The sequence below is a fragment of the Rhineura floridana genome, chromosome 3 (assembly GCF_030035675.1).
Source record: "Rhineura floridana isolate rRhiFlo1 chromosome 3, rRhiFlo1.hap2, whole genome shotgun sequence".
NCBI classification, from domain to species: Eukaryota; Metazoa; Chordata; class Lepidosauria; order Squamata; family Rhineuridae; genus Rhineura; species Rhineura floridana.
The window spans coordinates 107,678,260-107,690,022 of NC_084482.1; the positions used below are offsets into that span (position 1 = coordinate 107,678,260).

The following is an 11,763-nucleotide window of genomic DNA, read 5'->3' on the forward strand; positions in this document are numbered from 1 at the left end:
CTACTTCTTGCAGCTACCTCAGCTGTAAGAATTAAGTCTGCTGCTTCCACTCACTTGCTCTCTCTCTGTCAAGACAGCAGTGGACCAATCCTCGCAGCTATATGGGTGACAGCTGCAGCTCCTTTACAGCACCTCCACTGATCGGTCATCTGGTGTTTCTAGGCGCTGTAGCGGGCCTAATTCCCACCTCCATGCTATCCAGAAAACGAACATAGCTGACGTAGCAGTTGTAGCTCCTGCTATTTGGGTGGCCGACACATGGAGCAGCGCTAGTCGCTTACCCTCCCGGCTCTGGGTGGTGAAGTGTGTACAACTTGGCCTGCTGGGGGAGACTTCAGTGGAGACAATTGAGGAGAAAGGGGCAACACTCAGGGCATGTTGCTGACGGTGCCCCAGAGCAACCAGCTCTGGTCATTGAGGGTATTTATGTTACGAGACTAATAGTGTGTCCTCCCTCATGGGAGCTGGTGATTTCAAGGGGAAAAGCTATTTTCCTCTCAGTTCGCCTTTCACAAAAAGGCCTCTAGGTTTCGGTTTCTGCATTCCCGCGGTAGCAGCAGGCCAGGCCAGGCCGCTCAGGGGGTGGGAGATGGCATGGGCCTGCTCTTAACGAATGAGGAACGCGTTTCTATGTGAATGACTAGTGCATTCGGCCAATAAACGGCAGGCTTGTAGCATGGTGGCCGCGCGGCCCCGTGCAGTTTATAAAAGGAGGCCGCGCGGGAGCGTGCTTTTCCCCTTCGGGTAGCGCCGAACCGCCTTGTCTGCTGGTCTGTGCGCGGGAGGGGCGGAGCAGGTGCTGACGACTACCACGACAGCGGCAGAAACTGATTACAGGGGCTTCTGGAACTGGGTTCCGTCTGGCCTGAGATCGTGACAGGAACGGCGTTTAACGTGAGTGACGAAACCGGGAAGGGGGAGAAGGAAAAGAGGGAGGCGGCGGCGGTGTTGGCGGCGCCGAGAGAGGCGCCTTCCCTTCCCTTGGTAGGCCCCGCTGACGGGAGGGGGGGACTTCCGTTGTGTCGCTCACGTAGGTTCGAGGCAGCGGCAGGATCAACCATGGCTGAGGTGGAGCACCAATTGGGCGCCACCCAAAACGGACACGAGGCGGCGGCGGCGGCGGCCGAGGGTTCCGCTGGTGGCGGCGAGGAGGAGCAGCAACCGGAGCAGCAGTTGGAGGAGGAGGAAGAAGAGGAGCTGGCGGCGGTGGCCGTGGCCGAGGAAGGAGACGGGGTGGAGGAGGAAGAAGAAGAAGAAGAACCAGCAGAAGAAGCGGGGCAGTCGGCGGCTTCAGCCGAGGCCACTGGCAGTCAGAACGGAGCCGAAGGCGACCAGATCAATGCCAGCAAGAACGAGGAGGATGCAGGGTAAGCATAGGGGCCTCTTTATCTTCCTCTAGCGGCCGGCGCCATTTACGGCAAGCTGGGAATGACAGGCCTGAGGCCGCCGCGCTTTTTTTCTGGCCTGCCGGGGCTTTGGGAGTTGAGTAAAGGATGGCTGCTGCGCAGCAATGTAGCGCGCATCGCCTCCATTCTGACCCTGCTTTTGGAGCTGAAACAGACAATGAGCCCGGCCTGGGCTGCGGCAGCGGGACCTTCTCCTTTGTTCTGGAGCTGCCTTTTGTTGGCGCCATGTGGTGGTGGGGGAGGGGCTGGGAGCATTTTTGTTTCCTGAAACGGCAGCGAGTTTTTATTTCCTCGCTTCCTTGGCGCGATCTGTTGGTGCTGTATAGCGACAGCTTATTAGGGCTGCGTATCTATACATTTGACAAGGTAATCTTTCCCCTCCCTCGGTTCCCTGCTTTCCCTGAAATTCGCCAACTCGCTTCCTCTTACCACTTGACAGAAGTCAGCAGTAGTTGGGTCAAGGGCAGAAAACTAGGTATTGCTTCCCGCAATTACTAGGTAACAGGATGCCTGATCTTAACTTATACAGATACTTGATCCTGATAATTTCTGTATGCTTTTATTTTTTAATGCCTCATTATAATGGTTTCAGTTAAGAGAAACTACTGGTCTTGAAGCATGTGAAACTGGACTTGGCTCCTTGTTATTTTATTGGCTTTGCAGGAACTGATATGGTTTTGAAGCCTTCATTAAATAGGCATCTCCTTTTTAGTGAAGCAGGAGTGGTGGATTTATAATTAAAACTTGCTCAATGCCATTTAATCTGTTTTCAGATGCATAGGTCATTTCTATATTAATCTCTTTAGTTTTTGTTATGCATTTGCTAGGGAAGGTTGCTTACAAACACTTATGCTTTTGTAACTCCTTTTTAATTCCAGAGTGCCAAAATATTTCTTGCTGCTGCCAAGTAACATGTTTCCTTCATTCTAGAATAGAATAAATATAATTTTCTGATACAAACAATATTCAAGACAGCTTAGTATATGTCAAATAGAATTTCACATGGTTTCTGTTACCTGAACTGTATAAGTAATAAACACTGCATTGTAAAAGAATCAGTTTACATTTTTTAATTCCATAAGACTGTTTATTATTTCTTTTACTTTTGCTCTAACTTCTTGTTTGAACAGCATTCTTGTGACCAGAGATTAGAAATGTTTAGGAAATGTGCTATCACTTGCATGGGAAACTGCATTCCTTATGCATGCTTGTGAGCATGCTGATTCCCAGTATTTAGCTTAATACAGTTCTCTTCCCCCCCCCCCACGGCCTACTTGAAAACTGCTTGGCAGACCACTTAATGATTTTTTTTCGTATTGGAGCAATTGGAATGTGCTGTGCTAGATGCTGCATATTTTTAATTGTATTTTTATTGCTGCTTTTATTTCTTATATTGTATTTTAATGTATTACAATTTGTATTAATAACATTCCATAGAACTCAAATTATAATACTTTAAGATATAAATAAGAAATAAAAGAAGCAATAAAAATATAATGAAAAGTCAATACTCATTTAATGCAGGAATGTGACGGTCTACCTGAATGAAGTTTGCGGACCAATGGTGGTCCACAGTTTGGGAACCCTTGGTTTAATGATACTGATGAGAATAAGATTCTATTTCTGTTCTGTCAGTAACTCATTAAAACATTTAAACCAACTTTGGGAGGCCTCTTTTGTGTGCCTTTTTGTTTTTTTGAAATGTCAGCGAGTATGAAGCGTGTTCTTAGTTATGATTGGACCATATGTATCAAAGTCCTGAGCATGAGATAGTCTAATATAAACAGGTATAAATGAATTACTTATTCATGTAATGTAATACTGTTCTGTTTCACTTTCATATGACTATAATGCTATAAACCGCCCAGAGAGCTTCGGCTATGGGGCGGTCAAATACAACTAATCAATCAATCAATCAATCAATAGAAATGTCAATAGGGCAGAGTTTGGAGAAGTTACTTTTTTTAAACTACAACTCCCATCAGCCCCAGGCAGCATGGCCACTGGATTGGGCTGAGGGGAGTTGAAGTTCAAAAAAGTAACTTTTCCAAGCTCTGCAATAGGGGTAGCAATAATTCATTTTCCTGTCTGACTTACAATATTAATGTGTAGCATGCATAGTATTTTAGCTGTACCCTTGTATTTAGTTTTTATTTCAGGTAGCTGAAGCCTGAAATCAAATGATTCAGGGATAAAATAGAGCTGCTAATGTAATACCACATATGACTGTGTTTCTACTTGTTTTCTGGTACTTAAATGGAAACAAATATTTGGGAAGTGAGATTATAGGTCACAATTTAACGGAAATTAATGATAGCAGTTGCGCATTTACATTGACACGTTAAGATGACATATTGACTGTAATAACTGTATCCACCTTACTTAGGCTATACTATATTGTTGTTGCCCCAAAGTTAACTTTTAAAAATTGTTTCAGGAAAATGTTTGTTGGTGGTCTCAGCTGGGATACAAGCAAAAAAGACTTGAAAGACTACTTCACAAAATTTGGTGAAGTGACTGACTGCACAATAAAGATGGATCCCAATACAGGCAGATCAAGAGGTTTTGGATTCATTCTCTTCAAAGAGGCAGGAAGTGTTGATAAAGTGAGTTTGAAGGATTAAATCCTTAACATTTTAATATTCTTGTATGTCCTGCCAGTTTCATCCTGATTTTTTAAACTGCTTTGTAGGTTTTGGAGCAGAAGGAACACAAGTTAGATGGCCGAGTGATTGATCCTAAAAAGGCAATGGCAATGAAAAAGGATCCTGTGAAGAAAATATTTGTTGGTGGACTTAACCCAGAAGCAGCAGAAGACAAAATCAGAGAATATTTTGGAGAGTTTGGAGAGGTGTGTAATCTGGGGTAGAGTTTAAATAGAATTGGAACTTAAGAAAATAAGAGCCCTGTTGGATCAGACCAAAGGCCCATCTAGTCCAGCATCCTGTTCTCATGGTAGAATAAGAACTTATTATTATTTATTATTATTTATTATTTATTAAACTTATATACCGCCCGACTAGCAATAGCTCTCTGGGCGGTGAACATATGAAATACAATAAATCACAATATGATACAATAAAACATAAAGACAGTCTAAAAACGATTACAGCAAGATTTTAAAATTAAATTAACATTAAATTAAAATGCTTCAGAGAAGAGGAAGGTTTTAACTTGGCGCCGAAAAGAAAGTGTCGGCGCCAAGCGCACTTCCTCGGGGAGACTGTTCCATAGTTCGGGGGCCACCACTGAGAAGGCCCTAGATCTTGTCACCACCCTCCGGGCCTCTCTGTGAGTTGGAACCCGGAGGAGGGCCTTCATAGTAGAAAGTAGTGTACGGGCCGGTTCATATCGGGAGAGGCGTTCCAACAGGTATTGTGGTCCCGCACCGTATAAGGCTTTATAGGTTAATACCAACACTTTGAATCTAGCCCGGAAGCATATTGGCAGCCATTGCAAGCGGGCCAGAACAGGTGTTATATGCTCGGACCGCTTAGTTCTTGTTAGCAGTCTGGCTGCCGCATTTTGCACTAGCTGTAGCTTCCGAACTGTCTTCAGAGGTAGCCCTACGTAGAGCGCATTGCAGTAATCCAAACGCGAGGTTACCAGAGCATGTACCACTGATGTGAGGTCCTCTTTACTCAAATAGGGACGTAGCTGGGCTACCAACCGAAGTTGGTAGAACGCATTCCTTGCCACCGAGGCTACTTGAGCCTCAAGTGACAGAGAAGAGTCTAAAAAGACTCCCAGACTATGAACCTGCTCCTTTAGGGGGAGTGTAACCCCGTCCAGGACAGGGTATATATCCACCATCCGATCAGAGAAACCATCCACCAACAGCATCTCAGTCTTGTCTGGATTGAGCCTCAGTTTGTTAACTCTCCAAAACAGCATAATTAGAAATATGCAGTATGCATTGGGGTCCTGTGTTGGAAAGATCATGGGAATTGGGCATACCCCTGACAGTGCTGCATAGCCCCATGCACCACAGTGTATACAGTAGCTAGATCTAACACTGAATTGATTAGTGACTTGTAGAATCTTAAATGAATCTTGGAAGTAATAATTTAACAAGTCAGTATACAAAACACCACATTATAGTTTCATGGAGCGCTAAACATTTGCTTATGTGACACTTGCTCTGTGACTTGTTACATTATTCCAAGAAAATCCAGAAACATGACACTTAATTCAGCTTATTTTAACCTGGGGCTTGTTTGATGGAGTTACTAAGTAAATTAATGCAGTGGATTAATGTAATGAGACACTGAATGTAAATTATGTTTCATCAGATTGAGGCAATTGAACTTCCGATGGATCCAAAGACCAATAAAAGAAGGGGATTTGTGTTCATCACATTTAAGGAAGAAGATCCAGTGAAGAAGATCTTGGAGAAAAAATTCCACAATGTCAGTGGTAGCAAGGTAAGAATTCATGTTGTAATGAACTGACTAACTTTAAGTCTTACTTTTTTGGGGAGCAGTTGGGCTTTGTGGTTAATCTGATCTTTATGTAAAACTACAGTTGGAGAAGTTACCCTTGTATAATATTGCATAGTTCATTTGTTCAGAGCTGAAAACGCTCTTGCTCCACTACATAATAAAATCTTGGTAATTTAAATACCTGATATAAGTCATCAAGAAAAAGGACTGGTTTTAAATCAGGTTTCCTATGTTAACATTAATATTTCCTGAACAACCATGAATATTTCCTGAACAACCATGCCTTTTAATGGGTTCTCATAACAATGGTTGACCTAGTCAGGGAATCCCATAGGACACATGAGCTTGTTTTTCTGTCTCCCATCTTTATGGACAATCACTGCCTCAATATATGGTAGGCACACAGAGCCCTCAGTTCCTGTAATGCCCTTGTATGGTGCCTGCGTACATGATGTGTAGGGCTGAGAAAAACTGTTGTGTCATGCGAGGGTCTTTTGACATGTGGAGGCTACACCCACAGTTGAGTAGATTGAGTTGATAGGTATACATCTTAATAGTGCAACTTTTATACAGCCTTTCAGCCATGCAGCCCTCATAACATCTGCACTACACAATTATATCTTAAGAGACGGTGCAGATTTGTTTGGATGTCTGTACACATTTAAGGAATCGAAAGTAAGGTTACTCACTTGAAAGCTAAGGCTTCAATACTACAAAAACTTATTTGAAAGCTTTCTGAGTAAACGTACATGGCATCAGACTTTAAAATGTCCAGAGTTTTCCAGGAATGAGCTGATAGTTGCTTGGCAATAATACTTGATATTACAGAAAGTAACATAGCAATACTTTTCAGTTGCTAGTATCAGTTTGAGGAATGCCATTTTGTTCGGCTAGTTGAAGGATATAAAATAAGCTAAGGACATCCATATAGTTCCATCGATAATCCTGGTGAGTGAGAGTCATTTGATGTGTAACATCAAATCGCGATGGCAAGTGCTCCCTCCCTACACACTGGCCTTTAATGAGTTGCTGTCATGGAAACAAGTTGGCTGTTCCAATTCAGGCTATCATTGTTCAGCCTTTCCCGTGTGCCTCCAGATGTTGTTGGACCACAACTCCCATCAGGCTCAGCCAGCATTGCCAATGGTCAGGAAAGATGGGAATTGTGGTCCAACAACATCTGGAGGCACATTGGTTGGGAAAGGCTGTGTGAGAGTCCTTCAGACTAGTGTTACAAATGACTATTTGACCTTGATTTGCAGGGGTCATACAAAACATAGTTTGCTGATTTGGATGCAGTGGCAGACTATGGTTTCTGTGAAAATTAAAATAACTCATTTGAGCCTGTAGGGAGGGAGGATGGTGCATATAAAAATACAGGGCTCTTTTATGGTATATATTGGTTTGGTGGTGTCATGTGAACTGACAGTAGAGGATAGTATTTCCTATATCTAGCACCTATCCTAATTTGCTAATCCCTGGGTCTAGTTAGGAAGTCAATAAAAATATACTACAGTAGGGCCCTGCTTTACAGTGCTTCGCTTTACAGCGTTCCGCTAATACAGCGGTTGTGAATTGTAGAAAGGCCCCGCTTTACAGTGCTTGTTTCACTTTTACGGCGTTTTTTTGCCGCCGGGCGCCATTTTGGTCAATGTAAGTCAACGAGATCCACTTTACAGCGGTTTTCGCTTTACAGTGGGGGTCTGGAACATAACCCGCTGTATGAGCAGGGCCCTACTGTATAGTTCTTAACCACAGAAGTTGGTTCTTAATCATTGTTAAATTTTAAGAGGCTATTGTGGGCTTTAATCTGTGGGTTTTCAGATTTCTTTTAAAATCGGATTTAAAAGACATTACATCAGAGTTTTAAGGACATTTGCTTGAACGCATGAAAGTTCACAAAATGGTTTCCCATCTTGTCCTGCCCCTGAAAACCCTGTCTGGAGGGGGGGGGAAGGGGGAGATCAGCCAAAACCAGGCAGAATGAAACTCAATTCACAGAAGATGCCTCTGCCCGACTAGTATGAACTTACTTTTTTTTAGAATAAGCAACTGGCTTAAATTTTTAAAAATGATTTAAATAATAGAAAAAATCCCTGTATAGAGATGATTATTATAGGAATATTTAAGCCAAAACTAGGTAGTTTAGGATAGACATTGCTATAGCAAATAATTTTAAAGGATGTTGCCTAATTAATTGGGAATGGACTGTTCCAAATGCAAGTGTACAGTAGAAAACAAATAGCAGTGCAAGGTCAAGACAAGGGACAAGTGCCTAAGCAGAGGGTACAGCCACTGCGAGAGTATTATATATATATATATATTATTACTTTAAAAGGAAAATTGCTTGTCTGTTTACTTAGAACCCTAGGACAACTGGTTGACATGCATAGCATTCTAAGAGGGCTAGTGTGTGTAATAGCTACTTGAAAAATGTGTATGAATGGGTGTTTTATTCTCTTGATCATTTCTACAATAAGGAGTTTTTCAGTGGACATGTTACATACGCACTTGTATTCAAATTGTACTGAAGTTCAAAATGTAGTATGAAAACATGTTCTACTTAATGCTATTAACTGGTTATAAATGAAGCAGCTAAAGTATAGAGGTTACCATCCATTTTAAATCATTATACTTTCTAGTGACTGAATCTGTTTAAGATGCACACTGAATATGACAAGCATTTAAGAGTGCTGCAATCTTGTCTCTTTCTATACTTCCATCCAGTAGCTAGTAATTCAGATGAAAACTTGAATCTGCTCTGAGCCTAATATGTGTTCATAACCTATTTTGTAGTTCTCTTCAAAGTAAAATTTACAGTATTTCAATCATAAGATACAAGTTAGAAGTATGCATTTGTAACATAAACCTTGATCTTTTCAGTGTGAGATAAAGGTTGCGCAGCCGAAAGAAGTTTATCAGCAACAACAGTTTGGATCTGGGGGTGGCCGAGGAAGAGGTGGAAGAAGAGGTACGTATTGTACACGCTGCGTTAGTATGGACACATTCTGAAACAAACTTCTATACTAAAATGGGATTTTGTGGATGGTTTTCCTTTCTATAGCTCAAAGTCAAAATTGGAGTCAGAGTTATGGCAATTACTGGAACCAGGGTTATGGGAGTCAAGGATACGGCTATCAGCAAGGTTATGGTGGCTATGGAGGCTATGATTATTCAGGATATGGGTATTTTGGATATGGACCGGGCTATGATTACAGTAAGTAAAGAGAACTGTATTGGGTATATGCAAACATAACTAATTAGCAGTTTAATGCATTTGATTTCTTATTTATAGGTCAAGGCAGTTCAAATTATGGGAAGGCTCCAAGGCGTGGTGGTCATCAGAATAACTACAAGCCATATTGATCAAAAAGGTATTCAGGTATGCAGTGGCACGCTGAAATGCAGAAAATGACTGCATAGGTTTTGTACTCAATGCTGTAGATGGACATTACAATTATGTACCAAAATTAACTTTACAATACATTTCTATGGCCTGTTATGTGTATCTGAAGAGCTCCCTGGAAATGTCTTCGTTTAATATTTACAGATAATAGTTGTCTAGACAGTGTGGTGTGTAAATTTCAGCCTTGCTGAAGATTAATGATTTTATTGATAGGTTAAATTGAAACTGATTTTGATGGTCTGCTTAAAGTTGCAGTTCTGCATCTAGGGACTGCATCTTTGGAGTTAACTATGAACTACATTATTCCAGTTGTACAGAATGAGATGCATCTTAGGGAACCAGTGTCACTTTCCATCTTTTTATTTTGTATTGGTTTTGTGTCATACATTTCCTCTAACGGAAGTGTTAATTTTACTGTACTTTTTGGTACCTTTTGGAATCTAATGTATTGTAAGGTATTTTACATGTGTTCTGATTCACCATGACATGGATATTGATGCTATCTTAGCTTTTGAATAAAAAAGCATAATCCAGTATCCTGTGCCATTATTCCAGCTATCCTATTGTAGTTCAGGGGAAACAAGTCCTAGAATTTCAATAGAAATGTTGGTGGCTGGTGCATAAATTTCAGAGTTTGGATTTGGAACATGTTCTAACTCTAAAATTGATGAACGATCAGCAAAGATTAGATAAACAGTTAAGGATTCAAAGTAGTCTGTCTTGCAAAGCTAAGAAAAAAATGGTAATCAGAATGGGTGTTGAGATGCTTTAAGGCAAATGTGTGGACTTCTCAGATAACTGCATCTGATTGGCTTGTGTTGTAGGAATTAGGGTTCAGGAATCTGTTTGTAAAATTAGACATTTAAGCTAATGTGAAGCTCAAGGCTGTATTTACACCCACAAGACAATGTTAGACATGTTTACCACATCAAAGTCTGATCTTGTATATATGAGCTCAGCTGCTATTGGAAATCCGGAAACTTACTTAATACCATATATACAAAACCTCAGAATCTAATGTACATGCATTATGTCTGAAGCCACCCAGTAGGCTTAAGTGGATAAATCACTGACCACATTTAAAACTGTCAATCTGCCTGGCTTTGTGCTCTTGTGTGTTTTACTAACTATTGTTTAGAATTTAAACATTTAATGCTAAAATGCTAATATTAAAGCTGTCTAAAAAGTTGGGTTTTCAGTACTACCTTTGTTTCCAAATTCTGTCCTATAGTTGCTTCCGAGTGTTGCTTTTTTCAAGCAAAATTAGATAAACTAGTGATTTGGACTTCGTAGACGGGGAAAAAACCTTTTAACGTTGTACACAGTATACTGTGCTAAGTTGCCTCAACACTTGCAGTATTTAAAATATGCAGTATTGAATGCAAACAGACATGGGCCTGAGGCACATTTAATGTAGCCTGCTGCACAATCATAGTTAAAGGAATCTTCTTGTTAAAATGTTGTGTTGATGCATTTGCCGCCCTAGGCTCCTGGGAAGGGCGGCGGGATACAAATTCAATAAATAGACAAAATAAAATAAACAGCTCTGGGAGATTGTGCATTTTCTGAGTGCAAATACTTCCCCTTTCACCATTAAACATATTTAATGTTAACCTTGGTTCTGACATCAGTTTCAACTTCTGGTTAGCATTAATGAGGATTTAAAGAATGTGCCAACTATGATTAAGATCAGGGGCTTTGGAGACCATTTTGTGCTAAAGAAGGGAGTGGTAGGCTATGTAACAGCTGCATAGACTGTAAGCTGATTTTATTTTCATAGTGCAGACCCAAATTAGACCTGAATATTAATACTCACGGCTACTGAATGTAGTCTTCCTCCAGTGACTTGCTTTTTGACCATTTTCATAGACACCCATGGTTGGTTGTCAAAAGTATGAGTAGTTGCAGTGAACAGGGCTTGAAAACTAAGACCCCAATTTAGTTTATCTTTGATAGCTAAGTGTAGTCTGCTCATTTCTAAAATGTACCAAGAGAAATTAAAGGTTCCTCTAAGCACACCCTACCCACCCCCAAAGGGGCTGGTCCACTTGTGATTCAATTGTTCTGGGCTTATCTTCCAGTTAATCTCCATTGTGTGTGTGTCTCTGTATATCAGGTTTGCTGTCTGCATCAGATGCGAATATGGATTGTTCCACACTTTCATTCACTGAAATTTTTATGGGGCATCTTCATGAAGCCAGATTGTTGCCATCCTGTGGCTTTTTCTCTTGCCTTTTTGTGTGCAAAGAATGGAAGAGAAGCACAGTTGCTATATGTATGAGTCACTGCTACTTGCCTTTTTTTGAGACAGAGGTGTGGTCTTGACACACAATGGGCAAGTGAACCTATTGCCATGCACTTATGGTTCAGCACATTTATTACTACAATTCTGGTCAGTACTGTTTTATCGTATTAGTGCAAATTAAAAGTTAAGTTGAATTTTAAAACGCTTTTTAGCCTACTCTTTTTTAAAACTGAAATTTGTGTAATAGCAAAAGTGTGCTCAAAA

The 11,763-nt window shown here is 41.0% G+C and overlaps 1 protein-coding gene across 5 annotated transcripts in view; it reads left to right on the forward strand.

The window, feature by feature from the left end:
* Window positions 1–183: 183 nt before the first annotated feature.
* The window catches only part of HNRNPAB (heterogeneous nuclear ribonucleoprotein A/B), an 18,384-nt gene continuing 6,804 nt past the window's right edge, over window positions 184–11,763 (forward strand). Inside the window, exons 1-9 of one of the 5 annotated variants that reach the window (XM_061617273.1) lie at window positions 464–894; window positions 1,035–1,367; window positions 3,844–4,012; window positions 4,099–4,257; window positions 5,699–5,830; window positions 8,732–8,819; window positions 8,913–9,065; window positions 9,144–9,230; window positions 11,371–11,701. In XM_061617273.1, coding sequence (XP_061473257.1) covers window positions 1,060–1,367; window positions 3,844–4,012; window positions 4,099–4,257; window positions 5,699–5,830; window positions 8,732–8,819; window positions 8,913–9,065; window positions 9,144–9,214 — 1,080 coding nt within the window. In that variant the 5' untranslated portion in view covers window positions 464–894; window positions 1,035–1,059 and the 3' untranslated portion in view covers window positions 9,215–9,230; window positions 11,371–11,701. Of the gene's footprint in view, window positions 421–463; window positions 895–1,034; window positions 1,368–3,843; window positions 4,013–4,098; window positions 4,258–5,698; window positions 5,831–8,731; window positions 8,820–8,912; window positions 9,066–9,143; window positions 9,789–11,370; window positions 11,702–11,763 lie in introns of those variants that run through there. The other 4 variants (XM_061617274.1, XM_061617272.1, XM_061617271.1 and 1 more) reach the window with 4 other exon arrangements.